The sequence below is a fragment of the Rhinolophus sinicus genome, chromosome 13 (genome assembly GCF_057876585.1).
Source record: "Rhinolophus sinicus isolate RSI-liver-muscle chromosome 13, RSI-T2T, whole genome shotgun sequence".
In the NCBI taxonomy this organism is placed as follows: Eukaryota; Metazoa; Chordata; class Mammalia; order Chiroptera; family Rhinolophidae; genus Rhinolophus; species Rhinolophus sinicus.
In genome coordinates this window covers 26,406,615-26,425,553 of record NC_142513.1, presented here as the reverse complement: position 1 = coordinate 26,425,553, position 18,939 = coordinate 26,406,615, and the positions used below count along the sequence as shown (strand labels likewise).

General features: G+C 44.5%; 1 protein-coding gene across 2 annotated transcripts; it reads right to left on the bottom strand.

Annotated features, from left to right (window-relative positions):
• Window positions 1-1,203: 1,203 nt before the first annotated feature.
• On the bottom strand, window positions 1,204-18,856 carry PRND (prion like protein doppel). Of its 2 annotated transcripts, XM_074317169.2 has the most exons (3): window positions 16,655-18,856; window positions 13,436-13,599; window positions 1,204-4,697 (listed from the first exon to the last, which is right to left on the bottom strand). In XM_074317169.2, the coding sequence occupies exons 2-3, from the start codon at window positions 13,458-13,460 to the stop codon at window positions 4,153-4,155; spliced, it is 570 nt and encodes a 189-aa protein (XP_074173270.2). In that variant the 5' UTR covers window positions 13,461-13,599; window positions 16,655-18,856; the 3' UTR covers window positions 1,204-4,152. The 2 variants fall into 2 exon arrangements, with proteins under 2 accessions (XP_074173270.2, XP_088645376.1); XM_088789250.1 differs by lacking the exons at window positions 13,436-13,599; window positions 16,655-18,856 and adding an exon at window positions 6,832-6,931.
• Window positions 18,857-18,939: the final 83 nt, after the last annotated feature.

Below are 18,939 nucleotides of genomic sequence, written 5' to 3'. Positions count from 1 at the left end.
TGGCCTTGGGGCAGAGAGAGGAAACACACAGCTGATGGCATGAGCCGGGCTCACCAGAGGGAGATCTGCTCTTCAACAGAGCAGTGTCTGAGCTTTCAGCTGGGGGAACTGAAACTTGTCATGATGCCACATCTGTGTGTCTTCTCAATCACTTGCTTTGTGTGTGTGGTTTGCCAGAATGTTATCATTGCCTGCATGTGGACACATGGCCCTGCTATCAGCATTTCAGTTAAGACCCTGGCAGACTCCAGAATGTGTCACAGAGCAGCACATGGGCATTTGGGATGTCCCTGTCTAGCCATAGACAGCACATGGAGGAGTGTGGGGTAGAGATGCAAGATGTGATCAAATGGTAGGTATGGAGTAGGGCTAGGGGTCCCTGACCTAATGGGCCACCACCCCAAGCCAGTCACTTGTTTTCAGAAAGCTTGAGGTGGAGAGTGTGGGCAACTCAAGACAAACTCATGGCTACTACCCAGATCACGCCTCATTAGGACCAGCAGGTGGGGTTTCTAACTGTTGCCAGGCACATCCTAAAGCAAGGTGGGTGCAAGAGGCTCCAAGGAGATGCCTGAGCTTGGAGGAAAGGAATAGCGTGGGCTACTTTAACTGTGTGCTTAAATGCCTAATCCTTATGATCTTTACAACCTAGAGGACACTGTCGCTAGAATGCAGAACTTGCAGTGAATAATTTTACTAAAAATTAATAACAGAAACAAACCTCACCCCATGTTTCCCCTGACCATTGGAGAGTGTGGAGTTGTGCAAACACACCACCTTCTGGGTAGGAAGCCTGCACACACACTGCCTGCTTTCCAGGCTTCTCATGCAGATGTTTTGGGCCACAGACCATGTTTAGAATGGGAATTGCTCAGTTTTAGGATTTTAAAATGATCCCTATGGTCAGGAATTACTTTGGAAATTTTAGTTGTATCACGTGCAGAGGGGAGAAAGATGCTCAAGCAGCATTTGTAGAAAAGGCAGCTTTTCAACTTAACTGACATAGAAACTCTTAAAGTTAATGCTATATACTGCAGGTGGCAATGGGAATTGCTTCACCGATGTGAACGTAATCTAGTCATGTCGAGAAAAATTTAAATTACACACAGTTTTGTTCCAGAAATTCCGCCTGTGTAAATCTATTCCACAGAAATAAAAGTAACAGATTGCAAGGTTGTACATACAAGGATGTTTATTGTTTGCAGTGGTGAAAAACTGGAAACAACCTGAAGGTCCATCAACAAGGAAATGACTAAGTCAATCAGGGCCCCGCTGCACTATGGAATATTAGGCAGCGACGTAAAAGGACAAGTTAGCTAACCAGCTAGATGTTGAACTGCAGAGAGGTTCATGGTGCAGTGTTAAGTTAGGCAAATTGCAGAGGAATACATATCATGTGTGTGGTTATGGTATTTTAAAAATCAGAGTAATCAGACAAAATCTCTCCCTTATGTATCTGAGCACAATGAGTGTGCAGAGGCTACATCTCAGGCAGAAGGAGGCGGGTAGGTTGGGGAAGGTAGAGGAGGAGGCAAGAACAAAACATCATAGGAAAAAAATAAAGAAAACATTCAATAAAGTTAAGGGAAACTTTAGAATATAAATGCTCACCTGTATTATTATGGAAGTACGTACATTTGTATATGCAAATGGATAAGAGGTAGGAGGTTATAGGGAAAAATTAAAACACTGACTTAATCAGATGCTGGGATTGTGGACAATGTTTTGTTTGGATTTCTGTTGTAATTTTAATGTTGCTTTTTACAATAAACTTACTTAAAAAGTCAACACTCATAAGGAAGAAGAAAGTGATGGCTAGTGAAATTATTCACATTTAAAATGACTCTATCAAGGATAATTCAGAAGCTCCTCTCAATGTCTCGTACTAAGCAGGCACTCAGCAACCCTTCGCCAAAGTGAAAAAGCCAGACTCACGAAGCCTTGACTTGACCTCCCAATTTGCAAACATGAGCAAGGACGTTCAAGCACATGCAGTTTCAGTTAAAAGCTCCATAAATAAAGTTTGCATTTGAATCACCAGTTCACTTCGCACCCACTTTAATCTGGTCTCTGGAACTGTTAGCAAAATGAGAAATGACAGCAATTGTAGAAAATGTGCCACATCATGGCCTAAGTATTTTCACATCAGAAATGAAGTCATGTTGCTGACGTGGCTGTGCATGCTCTTGCAATGAAACTCAGGAGAGCCAGGACCTGAAATGTCAACATCAGTCTGTAAGTACTTCTTTCTGTCTTTGTTGCTATCGTTTTTTATTTAGAAAATAACAATGAAATATTGACGTGTAAGAAACAACCTCCATGTGTTCTGTACTTTAATTTTGCTTTCTGATCTAGAATTCAACAAGACTCTGGAAGTGGAAGTTGGGCACGATGCTGTCAAGTGTGCGAACCAAGGCCATCTGGGGATTCTCCGTGTGCTGTTTCAGGGCAGAGTGGGTGTCTCCCAGGGACCCAGGGGCAGGTTGCTCCCCTGAGCTGCCCCGCGGCCAAGTCCTCCACCCCTTTTCTATGTTAAAAACCTTCCAAATGTATCCTTGAGAAGAACACAGATAACATTGAAGGCTCAGAACAGGAGGTACCATTATCAGCATTCATGTTTTAAAATACTTAGGATAAATTGTCTGACAGCGCACTTTTTTTTCTTACAGACTCTTTTTAAAAAAGAATTGATAATATTCAGCAGCTGTTGTTTCCAAATATGTTTAACAACTCCTGGGGGGTCTCTTAGAGCATTAGATTCATTATTTTTATTTAAACTGTATTCATATTTTGTAATATGTATTTAACTAACAATGAGTAGGTAAGAAGTGGTGTATCTACAATTGCTTATGGCGTGGATGAATTCTTTATTACCATGTTTCCCCGAAAATAAGACCTAGCTCTACCATCAGCTAGACCCGGTCTTATTTTACTGTAATATAAGACTGAGTCTTTAATATGATATAATATAATATAATACTGAGTCTTATATTAAAAGACATATTAGAGCTCATGGTATGGCTAGGTCTTATTTTCGGGAAAACAGAGTAGGCCTACCTTAAAGGCACAGTTTCTTTTTAACTTTTTAGCTAGGAGTAATTATATTTTTGTAGGGATAAATGGTTCACAGAAATGATGGCTTATCGCCAAAGTGATGGTAAAAATACTGGTAGGGATTGTGTTGGGAGTCCCTGTGTAAAGGGAGTATTTTTAAAGATGCTCATATGCGTGTACCTAAAAATATGTACATAGGGTTAGGGCAACGTTAGAAAGCAAACATGTGATTTAAAAATATTTTTCTTAAATACATGGACTGTTTCAGAGATGGGAATAGCAAACGCTTGTGCTTCTTTTGAAAAAAAAAAAAATCTTTATGTGATAAGCACATCCTACGTGGATCTAATCTGTTCTGGGAATCAGCTTGGTGATATTTCCTTACAAGATAATTTCTGGGCCGTTGTCTACCTTTGTTTCTATTTTAGTTTAATCCCTTTGTTATATTTTAGTTTAATTAGAGGAATTAAATAAAACCTCCATGTATCAAACCTCCAATATATCAAAATACATGGCTCAGGTCTTTTCATGTTTCCAAATATGAAGTTTCCACAGTTTCATCAGAGATATGTGTTTAATTTGGCCTTGAGAGCCATCAGGGACCACAAGATAGCTCTGGAAGTGCACAGAGCAGTCAATCTGGATTAGACAAGCCAGGATTGAATTCTGGCTCTGCCACTTTCTAGCTACTTCACTTGTCAGAACCTCAGTTTCCTCATCTATACAATGGGAATCACACCTACCTCTAAGAGTTGTTGGGAAGCATTGTGAAGTGCTTGGCACAGTCCCTGGCACCTCCTTTTATCTGTTCACCAATCATCTATTGCATAATACAGTCTGCCAGGCACTCCACTGGGGGATGTGTGATGAACAGGCACCCTACAGTAAAACCTTCAGGGGATTGATAACACGAACATTTGTCAAATACAAGCAAATCCCCGAGTGGAGACGTGGCAGTGCTATTTGAAGCGCTGAAGAATCACTGCTCTTTGGTACCTTCAGAACATGTGTGGGTTTGGGCTTGGGGAGAGAACTGGGATAACTCGCTGGTGGTTTGCTTGCCTGCTCATCTCAGTGGCTGCCCGCCTGCTTGCAAGCTTATTTCACGACCAACCAAATGAAAACCAGCAGGCAGAGCATCAGGGGCTGGTCCATGGTGACCCGAAGTCCTGCTCCCCTTTCCAACCAAAAATCGCAGTGCTTGATGGAACAGAGCTCACTGATCAGCCGCCACAGGATCTGCTGGTAAAGCTTGTCTGCTTTCTCTCGGGACAGCTCCTCCTCGTTCACAGCCTGGGTGACATTGATGCAGCTGGTGACAAACTTCTCCTTGGTCACGTTGACCTCGGAGCAGCTGTTGTAGTAGATGCCGTCCGGGAACTGCCAATAGTTGGCTTCATAGTACCTGTTGCCCTCGGCTCCGAAATCGATATCCAGCTTCTGGCCCTGCTTGATGAAGGTCCCTGGGCGCATCTCTGCCCTTCGGGCCTCCGTGACCTGGGAGGTACTGGGTAAGGCCTTCCGGTTCCACTTGATTCTGTGCTTTATCCCTCTTGCCCTGACTGCGGAGAGCTGGCTGAAAAGCAGGATACAGACAATGGCCAACCAGCATCCACTCAATTGCTTCCTCATTGTGTCAGAATCTGCAACAGCAAAGGAAGGGGCAGTTAAGTTCTCCAGGGGGGTTCCCTGTCTCCCCCCGCTCCCCTCTGGTGGGCAGATTTTAAACAAGGAATGGCATTCTTGTCCTATTTACATTTTTCCAGAAGCATCGTTGTTTTCCCATATTTGGGCAGCACAGGGTTAAGTCAATACCAAGTATCTTGCTTTTGCCTGGGATTATATCCATTCAGGGCAGTGATCCTGGTTTCCTCAGACAGATAAGAAGCTGCAACTGGCAATTATAAAGCCCTTGAATGTGCATGGGAAAATAAATGAGTAATGACTTAATACATAGATGTTTTCTTTGGTACTCCCAAGTCTTTCAATCAAGGGGTCCCTGGGAGGAAAATAGAAGAGTTGGAATCAGAGGCTTCTGGGCATAGGCTGCATTTTTAATCTTCCCTCTTCCTTCTCCATTGCTCTAAGCTGGCACTGTTGTGGGCACATTCTGCCATCCATTCTAAGAAAGTCACTGGCTGCTGGTCCTGAAGGCCTTTAAGGTAATGAGAGAGAGAGAGAGAGAGAGAGAGAGAGAGAGAGAGAGAGAGAGAGAGAGAGAGATATGGGGGAAGAGAGGGGGAAGAGAGAGGGAAGCGTAGTTAGGGGACCCCAGCCTCCCCAGGAGTAATCCTTTCATGTCTCACCGCTGGGGACAGTGTGACCCCATCCGCTTCCCGCAGCTAGCTTCTTATTACACACTTACTATGTGTGTGTCAGCCACTGACATTGCCGAACTCACTTCTCACGTGGGGCTGGTACATTATTATCCCCATTTTATAAAAGTTGTACTGAGATTCAGACAGGTTAACTGGTTTGCCAAGCCACACAATAGCAGGTGGCAGATCTGAAGGCAGCTCTGTCTGACGCTGTTCCCCTGTGCCCCCTCACCATGCCCACTGCCCTTCTGGGCTGCAGGATGGGGAGGTGCTCACATTTTATGCTTTGACTCACTGGGCATGAGGGCAGCCCTGACGGACCCTAAGCTGAGCAAAGAGGAGGGCTGGTGAGGCATTTCATAGCATGAGATGATGAGGGGGGCAGGGGGGCCTGGGGAGTATTGGGGGTCCTGGGTCAGGTGCCCTAGGACATGTGAAGGGCTGCTGATGACATCAGGCACTATCCCTCCCCTGCAGACCCCCAATCCAGTATTCAGTCACATGTGGCTCTTAAAACTACAATTGTTATTGTGGAAATCCACCTCCCAGGTCAACTGTTCGGGGCATTCCAGCACCTGGACTTTTGTCTGTGCGGATCAGGGATACAGGAAGAATTACCAGGGATACAGGAAGAATTACCATAGTGGAGCGTGCTTAAAGGGCTGTCGCCTAGATAAGATTTCCTGTAAGTCTGTACGTTCCAGAGCTGGTAGAGGTTGAAAAGGTAACTTGCTTAGCTCCTAACACACCCTCCACCAGACCCTTGCAGTCTTCCTAACAGTGATTAGTACCCCTCTGTTAAAACATTCAACTCTAGTGAGACATTGGTTCTTATGTAGAAAAATGCAAACTAAGTGTATTTCTAGTCTCCTCTGGACCCCTGCAAAGAGGCTTCTGCTAACCTTTCTTTCCATGCAGGCATCACCTGGTCTTTGCCCCCGGGGTGGGCATGAGTGTGCCCTGCAGCAGGCTGAACACCTAGGCTTTCAGCACCCCACCCTCACTGCCCCCTAATCACAGTGCGCTCAGAGCATCTTTCTCCAAAGAGACCCTAGTGTGAAGCAAACATATATTAACCTCCTAAACGGGCCAGACCCCATGTCATCAGCCCATACTCCTTGGTAGGAGAAATCTTAAGAATAATAACATCAATTACAGGCACTCCAAATTAAATAAAAGCATAGAGGTCTGAAGAAAGAAATTGGTCTTCCTAGGCAAGGGCTTTTAAAAAAAGAGAAAATCCCAACCAGCCAAACCTTAAATAGCATTTTATTGTAGCACCAAAACATAGACGTGCAACAGCAGGATGCCTGAACATTCTCACAAGTGTTCCCTGACTGGGGTCCCATCCCAGGAGATGGGAGTCAAGTAGTCACTGCATGGTTTGCAGTCTGCTTAGAAACGAGCAACCCCAACCACAGACCTGGAATCCACACATAAACTCTGGCTCCCCACCTACCTTGGGTTCTCTCTGGGAGCGCACCTCTGGAGCCACGGGCTGCCCTGTCCTCCAGCTCAGCCTCCTGGCAGCCAGGCCTGCCGGGCTATGTAGGAGCTGCAGAGGGAGTGGCAGTCCTGCTTCTCTCCAAATACGGCAGGCTTTCCCTTCCTGACAGGACCAATCAGGGGTTCCCGGGCACTCCTTTGTCTTGAGAAGGATGGACCTTCTCATGGCTTTTACCTACTAAACATCACGTGAAGACCTTGAATGTTCAGCAAGCCTTGAGAGTTGCCTTTTATTTTATGTATTGTTTACTTATGATTACTGGTTTATTATAAAGGCTACAAATGAAGACCCAAATGAAGAGGTACATAGGGCAAGATCTGGAAGGGTTCCAAGCGCAGAAGTCCCCGTGGAGTTTGGGGTACAACACCCTCCCCGCATGTGGATGAGTTTACCATCCTGGTAGCTCTCTGAACCCCTCTGTGCCAGGAACTGGGGACAAAAACCAATTATTAAAGCAAAAGATGCTCCTATCACCCCTATCACTAAGGAAGTTACAAGGTTTTAGAAGCTCTGTACCAAGAACTTGGAGACGACGAAAATCAAATATATATTTCTTGTTATATCACAATATCACAGCTGGACAGAGGGATGAATGCATCTGTTCGAAGAGTCTGGTGAAGGCTATTTTTAAGACTGCTGTTCCAGAGGTGCCCTTTAGAATTGAAATGAGAAGTGTTAGAAGGAAAATGCCTTCTCATCAATAGCTACATCAGAGGGTGATTTAAACAGGTCTTGCTGGATGTGCATACTGCCTGCCCCTTAAGACCAGCCTCAGATTGCAAAGGGGCCTTTGCTGGGCATCCTTTGTGGGAAGAGGCAAGTCAGGAAGAGGACGAGTGTTCAGCTAGACGACGTGCCCCACAGTCGACTCACAGGGAGTGAGGGGCTGTGCTTCCATTGGGTAGGGGGAAGACCAGGGCTCATGGTGGGTGGAAGGCCAAATCAGAGGACTTGCCAGCACTTTGGGCTGCTGTGGTTATGTGGGAAAGCTCGAACCGCTGAATTAATCCAAAGATCGACGAGTTGAAGATCTGTGGAAACCCAGGGGACAGAGACAGGTGGAGACAAAAACCAACACCGTTCCAGGATGGTGGAGGCTGAGAGTGGATTTCTTCAGAGTGCCTCTGTTTTTACATGATGCCTAGTGTCGCGGGGAGGGGAACTAGAGAATCAGTCACCCCTGGTATAAGGGCCTGGGCATATTTATTGGGTGACCATTCCTTATACAGAAGGGACTTGCTCAGTTGTTCCTGTTACGATCATTACTGCAACGCGAAATCAAAAGAGAATTGTGGAGATGTGTATGGAGTGAGAATTGCCTGTAAATAAAATGCGATCTTCATCCTGAATGTGACTCAATCATTGTTCACCAGACTCGCTTCAAAGCCCTGTCGCGAACCAAATGAAGTGGTTACTTCTGAGCGACCAGCAGGTGGCGCTAGAAGAGCTTATAAAGACTCGTCCTGGAGATGGGAAACCCCTCAGCTGACGCTGTCCCTGCAGTTTCTATGCTCTAATTGGATTCGGGTCCTCCAGTTGCGCCTTTCTTTCTCCTCTGCCTTTACCTTTAAATTTTATTTCATTTTCCTCTTAAAAAAACACACACACTTTACCATTTTTATGAAGAATGATAGACTTTTTGCTCTTGTGAACACACACAAACACATTAGTCGGGCAAACAGTATAAACTAGTTGCAAAATGCAGAAGAGAAGAAAAAGAAAAGAGATCTCTTAATGTTTCACTATCCAGAGACAAGTGTCAATACAATTTTTTTCATTATATAGATGCTTAGGGTTATAATTAGGGTTTGAGATGTTTAGAGCTGGGAAGGACTCAGAATCCTCTAGCCCAGCTCCTTCACACTGTGAGGTCATGGGACCCAGATAGGCCCAAGGTCACCCAGCCAGGCGGGCAGTGCTGCCCCTGTGGGCCCATTGCTCTGTTCTGAACTTTGTGTACCGTTCACCCTGCCTCTCCCCATCTAGTGCCATCTCCTCCAGGCTCCCTCCATCCCTTTCTTTCTACCCCTTTCTGAGCAGGACTTTGCCCAGAGGGCGGTGGGAGGTTGGTTTAGAGCTGATGAGGCTGCAGATTCCTCTTGTCAGTGAACAAAAGGTTGTTCTCAGAGACACAGAGGAGTGCAAGGACTGAAAATGTTCAGAAGACGGGAGGAGCTCTGGAAGCTGCAAACAAGGCAAGAAAACTGTCAGACAGATGCAGGGAGTTCAGAACTGTTCCAATCCCCGCCTGTAAACACGAACAAACAACCAAGGAATTGTGCGAGAACATTAGTCTCTTTAAATGAGCTGGGAGGCCAGGGCCCAGTGACTTGTGTCATCTGGCGTCCATGATTATATTAGGAATATAACGTAACGTTGAGCATGTTTGTGAAAACAGGGAAAATGAGATTGATTCCATGGGGCTGGGTGCTTCATGAGGCAAAGGACTATGATATATTTCTCTCAAATGTATGAACAAGAGGAAATTATGTGGATTAACCAAAAAAGCAACAGGGAAAGGCTGAGTTCTAGAATGCACAAGTGGGTCATGATTATGCCAATTCCTAGTTTGATCAGAGCTTGGACCTTTGGAGAGCATTTAAGATAAATACAGTGATTGTTAAGATACAACGCCAAACTGTACCCCAGAAGTGTTAGTGTGTGGGAAGATCACCCTAATGGGAGAGAAATAATTGAAATGTGTTTTGGAAAATAATACTTATTAGAAAGCTGTATAGCTATCCAGACAGCTATACGATACTCAATTTTTAAATTTTTATTGAAGTCCACTGTACTCACATAAAGCTAGGTATATCGGAAGTAAATAGCATTACGTATCTTTACAAACTAAACACACACCTGTAACTTGCACCCAGCTTAAGAAACCGAATGTGACAACACCCCCAAAGCTTCCTTGTGTCCCCATCGTAATTCCACGGCCGATGTCTCTGTTCCCGTTGGTGGGCATTTGGGTGACTTCTGGCACGAATAGTGCTGCTGCGAACATTCTTACATGTGCCTTTCAGTGGACATATGATCACTTTTCTGTTGGATGTGTTCCCTGACAGGTAGCCTTGCTGGGTGATAGACTATGTCTGCATTCAGCCTTTGTAGTCTGAGAAATCTGATTAATACTTTGTGCAGAATTCTGATTACTAGCATGCCCACTCTTCCCAGGCATAGTCAGGGGTCTCTATGTGGGGTCTCACAGCACTTGGCATATAGCCCATTAGTCATCTGGGGCACCACATTGTTGTTCATACGTCCAGTTGAGCTTGCAGAAGTTGAAGGACTGTGTTTCATTTGCATGTGTTTGCTCCCTACCTAGCCCCGTGCCTAGAATCTAGATGCATCTAGATTCCCTTTATCCTTTCTTTTCAGTGACCTGGTTGGGGACAGTTGTCAGGGATACAGATGGATCAAAGCTGCCAAGGTGGGCTGTGCGCCAGAGGGCAGGCTCAACACTGCAAGTTGCAGCAGGTCCAGGTATATAAAGGCAGCAGAGGAAACTTAACAGGGATAAATGCAACAGGCTTACAATTAATTTAAAAAAATAAATCAAATGCTGCATGGTGGGTGAAGACCTGTCATGGCAGTGGTTGCAAATATGTGGCCTACAGCTGTCTAGAAATGTAAGATGAGCCCACAGGGCAATCATTGCTTGGAGAAGCAAATGCTGCACTCATCGCAGGGTCATTTCCTCTGCAGTTCTCTGCCCTTCCCTGCTCAGACCCAGCTGGTGTTGGGAGTTGGGCTGTGGTGGGCGAGGGTGGGGGCATTGTGTGTTGATTCAGGGGAAGGAGGTGAGTAAAAGTTGGGATGTGAGATATCTCCTGTGGCTTATCAGGGACCATGAAAACAGTGACTCATCTTGAGTGTCACTGAATGTTCATGGAACAGGTTGTTTGTTAAGTGAGAAGACAGAGAACCATTGAAAATTTAGAGCAGGGGTAATAGGCTGAAGGTTGTATTTTAAGATGATCCAGAAAGGAATGGACCGGGAAAGGGAAGGCCTGAAGACCTTAAGAAGGGCAGAGATGGCAGACTTGGCTATCATGTTCAAGTTCCTTACTCAGTCTCTCACCACTTTTCATAGTCCCCGATGTTTTTCTTAAAAGCATTATTAACTTGATCATTGGATCTGAGGGTCTCTTCCCTCCCTAATATGCAGGAAGATATCCTAAAGGAGAAAGGCCTTCCCTAGCGTGAGGTTACCTGGAATAGGTGAGAGGGGTCAGCTACTGTGTCACAGTAGTGACACCTTTGTTAACCATGGTGGCTTTAATTCCAGGTGAGGCCCCGGGGGTGCTGCAAGGACAGCAAGTACCAACCAGAGACCAGGGTCTAATCCACACCCTGCCATTCTCTGCCTGGGTGACTTTAGTTATCAACTGTTAGAGGAGAGCTTAGCCTCCTCTGTTACGTAGTTGCCCTCCATCGCAGACAATGAATGGTCTATTTAATGGGCATCATTGGGGGAGGTGGTTCACACTGAGAGTCAGTTTTCACATCTGGGCAGGAGGTGTCATGCCCCCCATCATTCATTGGGCTTATCAAACATTGCTTGGTACTGTTGGAACCACAGATTTCCTTCCCCCAAAATACTATAAAGGGAAGTAAGCTAAGGTCTAAAAGCTGCTTTGAGTACATGGGCATGTGTTAACATGTTAATTATTGGCTGGCCAGAATCACCAATGAAGAATTTCCCGTTGTGACGGCAAATAGCAAAGGCTGAAGGGGTTTGTGCCAGAGGCTGGGTCTGTAATGGCTTCAGCCAGGAGAAAGATTGGAGTACTGTCAAGATAGGTCTCAGTTAGTGGGGAAGGTAGTGGTCAAGTCCCAGAGCCAACCAAACTGGAAAATGCAGGGTGAGGTCACTTCTTGGTACTTTTGGCTCTAGGGACGAGATCCGGCAGTGGGTGGAAAAGGAAGACCCAACATTTTAAAGAAATGCATTTATTAGAGTATAATATACATACAGAGAAATGCATAATTCAATACATTTTCACCAACTGAACAGACTCATGTAACCAGCAGAACATTCCAAAGCCTCATGGGCACCCCTCCCCCACCAAAAGGGTAACCAGTGTCCTGACTTCTAATGCCCAGGCTACTTTCACCTGTTTTTGAATTTTATACAAATGGAATCACGCAATACACGCTTTTTTGGGGGCTGGCTTCTTTTGTTCACCATTATATATGTGAAAGTCATCAGTATTGTTGCCTAGAGACGTTATTTTTCAGATGTTATTTCCTCATTCCTATACAAATAGATCACAATTAATAGATCCAGTTGCCCTTGCTAGTTGCAGGGGGCGGAGCCCACCATCCCTTGCGGGACTCGAGGAATTGAACTGGCAACCTTGTGGTTGAGAGCCCACTGGCCCATGTGGGAATCGAACCAGCAGCCTTTGGAGTTAGGAGCACGGAGCTCTAACCGCCTGAGCCACCGGCCCTGCCCTACCTATTCATCTCTTGATGAACATTTGCATTATTTCCCATTTGGGGTGATTATGGATGTAGCTGCTGTGAAAATTCTTCTGTGTAACTCTTGGTGAACGTAAGCTCTCATTTCTGTTGGGCAAATCCTTACAAGTGAAAATGCTGGACCATTGGATGGGCATCTGTTCTGCTAAACAGCTTCCCAAAACTGTCCAACCAACTTAGATTCAGCTGTGGGAGGGGGTTCCAGTGTTCACCCCATGTACCAGCTGCATGCTGGCCCCTCTGTACTGGAGACTTCTTTTAACTTTTAAATAAACAATGACAATAGTTTGTTAAGTCATAGTAGAGCTAAGAACAAATTATAAAGATTAAGAGCGATTAGGCCTAACTTTGTCCCACTAGTTGCAGGGGCTCTTAACCTGGAAGGGTGCTAACTACAGATGGAATTTGGGAGATACATGAACTTGGTTAGAAAAAGACAATAACATCTTTTTTTTTAGTTTCAGGTGTACAAAATAATGTAATAGTTAGACATTTATACCCCTCACAAAGTGATAACCTCCCTCCCCCAATCTTCTACCCCTCTGACATCGCATACAGCCATTACATTTCCACTGTCTCTATTCCTTATGCTGTACTCCACTTCTTGTGAAATACACACACACACACACACACACACACACACACACACTCACACACACACACACACATATATATATTATAGTTGACATTCATTATTATTCAACTTCGGCTTCAGCTTCAGGTATACAGTGCAGTGATCAGGCACCTATACTGTCCCTGATCTGAAGTGGTCTCCCTAATAAGACAAGTGTCCATTGGATACCCTACAAAATCTTTACAACCTTATTGATTATATTCCCCAATCTGTCTTTCATATCCCTGTGGCCATCTTGTGGTTACCCATTGTGCTGTCTAATCCCCTCACCCTCTCCCTCATCCCCAACCCCCTCCCATCTAGCACCCCTCAGTGTTTTCTCTATGTCTCTGAGACTGTTTCTGATTAGCTGTTCGTTTATTCTATTCTTTGGATTCCACATATAAGTGAGATTATATGGTATTTGCCTTTCTCTGTCTGACTTATTTCACTTACCATAATGTTCTCTAGGTCCATCCATATCGTTGCAAATGGTAAGATTTCATTCTTCTTTAAGGCCGAATAATTCTCCATCATATAAATGTACCACAGTTGCTTGATCCAGTCATCTACTGATGGGCATTTTGGTTGTTTCCATGTCTTGGCTATTGTGAATAATGCTGCAATAAACATAGGGGAGCATAAATTTTTTCGAATTAGTGTTTTGGATTTCTTTAGATAGATACCTAGGAGTGGAATTGCTGGGTCATAATATAATTCCATTTCCACTTTTTGGAGATACTTCCATACTGATTTCCATAGTGGCTGCACCAATCTGCAATCCTACCAACAGTGCACAAGGGATCCCTTTTCTCCACATCCTCGCCAGCACTTGTTGAGAAAACAATAACATCTTGATTTCCACTAAACTCTACCTGAAATATAGTCTTTCTTCCATGAAGAATGCAGGCAGGGGGTGGCCGGTTGGCTCAGTTTGCTAGAGCACAGTGCTCATAACATCAAGGTCGCCAGTTTGATTCCCACATGGGCCAATGAGCTGCACTCTCCACAACTAGATTGAAAACAATGACTTGACTTGGAGCTGATGGGTCCTGGAAAAACACACTGTTCCCCAATAAATTTTTTTTTTTTTAAAAAAAGAATGCAGGCAGCATGCTCAGTAGCGTTAGCTGTACCTGTGACCTTAACCTGCTAGAATCAGATGTTTTCATGTCACATTACAAGGCAGGGTGACCAACTGGGACAGTTTGCCAAGGGTTGAGGGGGCTCCCAGGATTCAGCACTAAAATGGGAAAGGACAGGGCAAACCAAGACAAGTTGGTCATCTCAATTCTAGGTGAGGCATAACTCAAAATATCCCTTACACTTATCATTGTGATCAGTTATAGTTAGTAGGTCCACCAATGGATCTTGCTTAGTGAATTCTTCAATCTTCAATCAATCGGAAAATGTTTTGAAAACTATATTTTAGCATAATAGATTTCCGGTGTAACCTCTGTATTTTACTTTATGCATTTAAAAACATATTCTGAGCAGGGTCTGTAGACTTCATGAGACTCACAAAGCGGTCCATGGCAGGAGTAGGCATTTCCAGTGGGTCTTGACGTATAAATTTAGGAGTTTTCCACATGGAGAAGGTGATAGAGAAGACATTCCAGGTGGAGGGGAGAGCATGAGAAAAGGAATGGAGGCATCTTAGGGGTGCATCTCAGGACAATCGGGTAAAGATTCATGATGTGTTTAAAGATACCTTTCAAAATTAGGCATGGGGAAATGATGGTGGTAAGATGTAATGGCTGATGTTTGTGATCATACAATACCCCCTAGGCTCAGTGTGTATGTACCAGGCAAGGATTGCCAGAGTGTAGAGGAGGTGGCAATCACTGTGGTGGCAGTCTGCAGAGATGGCTGCCTGGAAGGAGGATGACAGGGCAGTTGTTGGAGTGAAGTGAGGGTGGGCAGGGGATGTGCCAATGAAGACCTGGATTACCACTGAGAGGGCTGCGGGGAGGGAAGGAGAGCGGGGGACAGTTGACATCTTTGGTGCTCTGTTGTATTTCTTTCACAACTGTCTCTGTGCTGCAAGTTTTTCCATCTGGCTCAGCTTTGTGGTCTGGAGGAAGGGCTAACCCTTACTGAACTATGCAGTCTTCTTTCTAGCCCTGCGTAATGATCACCACCAGGGTGGGAGGGACAATCCATTCAGCACAGATGTGTGTCCACTAGCAATTCATAGACCACATCCATTTCCACTTCAGATGTCCCTGATTGCAGGGTTGACTGGGTCCTCTCACCCCTTCACTTTAGCTGCCATATGGAAATATTTTGGATTTTCCAACTAGGCATGAATCCTCTTCCATCTTCTCTGATCTCCTGATGCCAAGTGGAAGTGACACGTAAGTATGAAATGACACACAGGGAAGTGGGATCAGCTGTATATGCAGGAGGAAAAACCAAGTGGAAGGAGAGCCAACGGGGGGAAAGCCAAAACATCACATGTGTGATTCAAATGGGGCATCCAGTTCTTAAAGGATGCAGCAAGGCCCCTGACTAGGGCAAGCAGTTCAAGGGAGTCAGACAGGGATGTTATGTGGGCAGTTCAGAAGCTAAGGCTCAAATGAAGGCCTAGTTCTCAAGGCCTGGTATGCACACTGCCCAAGCTTGTCAAAGACTCAGCTCATAGCAGGCAAGGGTGTGTTCTTACTTGTCTGCGTAACTTCCCTGTGAGGTGGAGAAGGAACAGCTGGGGTTACCTCCTCTGGGCAGATTGAGAAATCAGGAGAAATGCCTTCTTTGGAGAAAGGGGTAAAGTTTCCACCAAGTGGATAAAAGTTGTTGAAATTGTATGACGAGTAAGTTGTAATCTTATAGAAAAGGTAATCACTAGACTTGTCACAAAAATGGGTGCATGAAGCTATTTCCCAAGTCCCTCATTCATTCATTCACTCATTCATCAAAGATCCATGGCTATTTTGAGGAACTTTTGGTATTTAGTGCTGAGAAAAAAGGGTCGGGGTTTCTGCTACATACGGGTAACAGGTCTATTCACCTGGTAATGATTCTGTCAGCTCTTGATACCCGCAGTTCTTCTAGTATAATATATCACAGGACCAGCAAGCAGGTTTTAAAATCAACAAGTCTGTAGTTAAATATTGCTGTGTTCTCCTTTTTAAAGGCCAAGAACGTCATATTACATTTTTAAGCTTTTGTTGATTTAGGCTTTGAATCAGTAAAGGCTGGGGACCAAGTGTTTATAAACATGGTGGACACAAGGCTATTAGTGCTTCTGTAAAGAGTGTTTCCTAGAACACCTGTGAGAAAAACAAGTGGGCGGGAATGTTCTTACAACAGATTAAATTTCAAACAAATGCCTAACCACGCCCCCTAAGACTCATCACTTCTATTCTTAGGTAGTAATTCTATGCTGTTTTTTTTCTTTAAGCTTCATTGCGATATAATTCACAGACCATGAGATTCACCATTTCAAAGTGTACAGTTCAGTGATATTTAGTACATTCACAAAGTTGTTCATTGATTACCACTCTCTAATTCCAGAACATTTTTGTCACACCAGAAAGAAACCCCATACCCTTTAGTTGTCACTTCTCATTCCCCCACCTCTCTCCAACCCCTGGCAACCAGAAATCTACTTTCTGTCTGTGTGGATCTGCCTAATCTGGATATTTCATTTAAAGTGAATCACATAATAGTTACCTTTTTGTGTCTGGCTTCTGTCACGTAGCATCATGTTTTCAAAGTTCATTCATGTTGTAGCATGTATCAGAATAATATTGCCTGGTGAATATCCTTTCACCCTGGAGGACACACATGCTCTTCCACTTGGTATCGTGGTTTTACTCTCATATTAGGAGATACCGAATAAAACAATGTTTCTGTTGTCCAATTACTCTTTAGGTGATTATATCAAAAGCAAGATGGTGGTTTTCAGGGGGCCTTTTCCATAACTTGGTGGACAGAGCCAAACAGCATGTCCCGGTTTATTCATTGATTCATCTCCTGGCAGGTTTGGGGGAATGTGGCAGCCAAAGTTGGTGGAAATTAGACATGCAGCTGAGCCACAATAGGCCTCTTTCATGGGTGGAAGAATTTTATTTCTAAAATTCTCAAAGCTGAAAATGGTCTCTGATAGACTTGATGGGGTGGGGTGAGGATCTGGGCTTGACCGAGTATGTAATCATTCATTCATTCTTTTCTTCATTCATCAAAGGTCCAGAGACGTTTCTTGAAGAAACATTAGGCCTGCACGATGGCCCTAATTGGAGACATGAAACCCTCCTTCTGGGCCAGTGTGGTCCACAACAATAGCCCCAAGGTCTGCATGATGCTGTGGAAATTACAAACCCACCACATGTCAGTTGCCTTCTGGAAGGCAGTGTAGAGAAGAGGGTTGGAGAGAAAAGGCTTCCTTGGAGGGCTGGAATAAAAAGAGATTCCGAGACATGCAGGTGATGGGGGAAATATGGCATTGGCTGGAAAAATAGTATCCTTCCTTGTTGGGTTCTCTGGTCTGTGAGTCTCAGTGATGAGCAAGGCTACCTGGCATACGGATGGAAGGTCCTGGAATTTGTGAGCTGGGGCTTTGGGAAGGTGAGCCGGGGCCATAGAGAAACCTGAACGGACACATTCCATGTGTGGGCAGCCACAGTGAGTAGGGTGATGGGCAAGCCTAGCACTCAGAATTTGGCAGTGTGAGGGGATAGGATCTTGCCAGCTTTGTAGAGCACCAACTGAATTATCGCTAACACTCCATTTTATGTTAATTAACTCATAATCAACATAACTCTAAGCCAGGTGTGTTTGCAGTGTATTTGTGTGTGGGAAGAACATTATCCGGCTTAGTTTTAGATCTTCCTAAGTATGAGCCAAACTAATTTGGTTGTTCATGCAATTTTTCACTTTGTGCCAGCCATGGGGCGTGGTGGCTGGATCTCAGGGTCTGGCTCTAGAATGCAAGCATTTGTTTGCTCTGCAGTGGACACTCACTCTGAGGTAGGCATCCTTGGCAATCCTACATGGAGTGGTTGGCAGTGGTCCAGTCTGTTGAGGACACCCTGTGTTTCCCCGAAAATAAGACCGGGTCTTATATTAAGGGTTGCTCCAAAAGACGCATTAGGGCTCATATTCAGGGGATGTCATCCTGAAAAATCATGCTAGGGCTTATTTTTCGGGCAGGTCTGATTTTTGGGGAAACACGGTAGTAATCCAGATAACGGTATTTTTATTATGAGAAGCCTGGGGGAGTGTGTGAATGTGGAGCCCTCACAGTTCTGGGAATGCCACTGAACTAAGTTGAGAGCGACACTGACACACAGCCATGACATTTCTAGAAAGATGGTATTATGGCCTGGCTGAATTGTGTCCTACAAAATTCATATGTTGAAGTCCTAATCCCCAACACCTCAAAATGACTGTATTTGGAAATAGGGGCTTTAAAGAGTTAAAGTTAAAATCCAGTATGATGAGTGGTGTCCTTATAAAAAAGATTAGGGCAGAAACACGCAGAGGGAAGACCATGTGAAGACACAGGGGAGAAGGCAGCCATCTACAAGCCAAGGAGAGAGGCCTTAAAACAAAACAAAACAAAATAAAACAAAAAACAAAACAAAACAGAACTAAACAAAAAAACCCCAACCTTGCTGACACCTTGATCTTGGACTTCTAGCCTTCAGAACTGTGAGAAAATAAATTTCTGTGGTTTAAGCCACCCAATCTGTGGTACTTTGTTATGGCAGCCCAAACAAATGAATAGAGATGATATAATCAGCAAGGAAAGCAAGGAAAATGGAGTCCAGTTTTGTGGAGGTCATGGGGTTGAGTAAGGGTGCCAAGGGTTGGAGTTACTGAAAATTGATATCTTTGCCCAATACAAAATTTAAGATGATTTCATGTTTGTTTATTGTTTTTTTTTAGTGAGGGAGGGAGGAAAGGGGCAGATTTGCCAAGACAGTTAGGGAGGGAAGCGTCCAGCCCCAAGCACC

What these genes read in the sequence shown, in the direction of transcription:
- PRND (XM_074317169.2), bottom strand. Translation starts at nt 13,460, where the DNA reads ATGGATGGACCTAGAGAACATTATG. An exon ending in TGGACCTAGAGAACATTATG is followed by an intron (nt 4,698 to 13,435) that starts GTAAGTGAAATA and finishes TTGCTGTTGCAG; the next exon opens with ATTCTGACACAATGAGGAAG.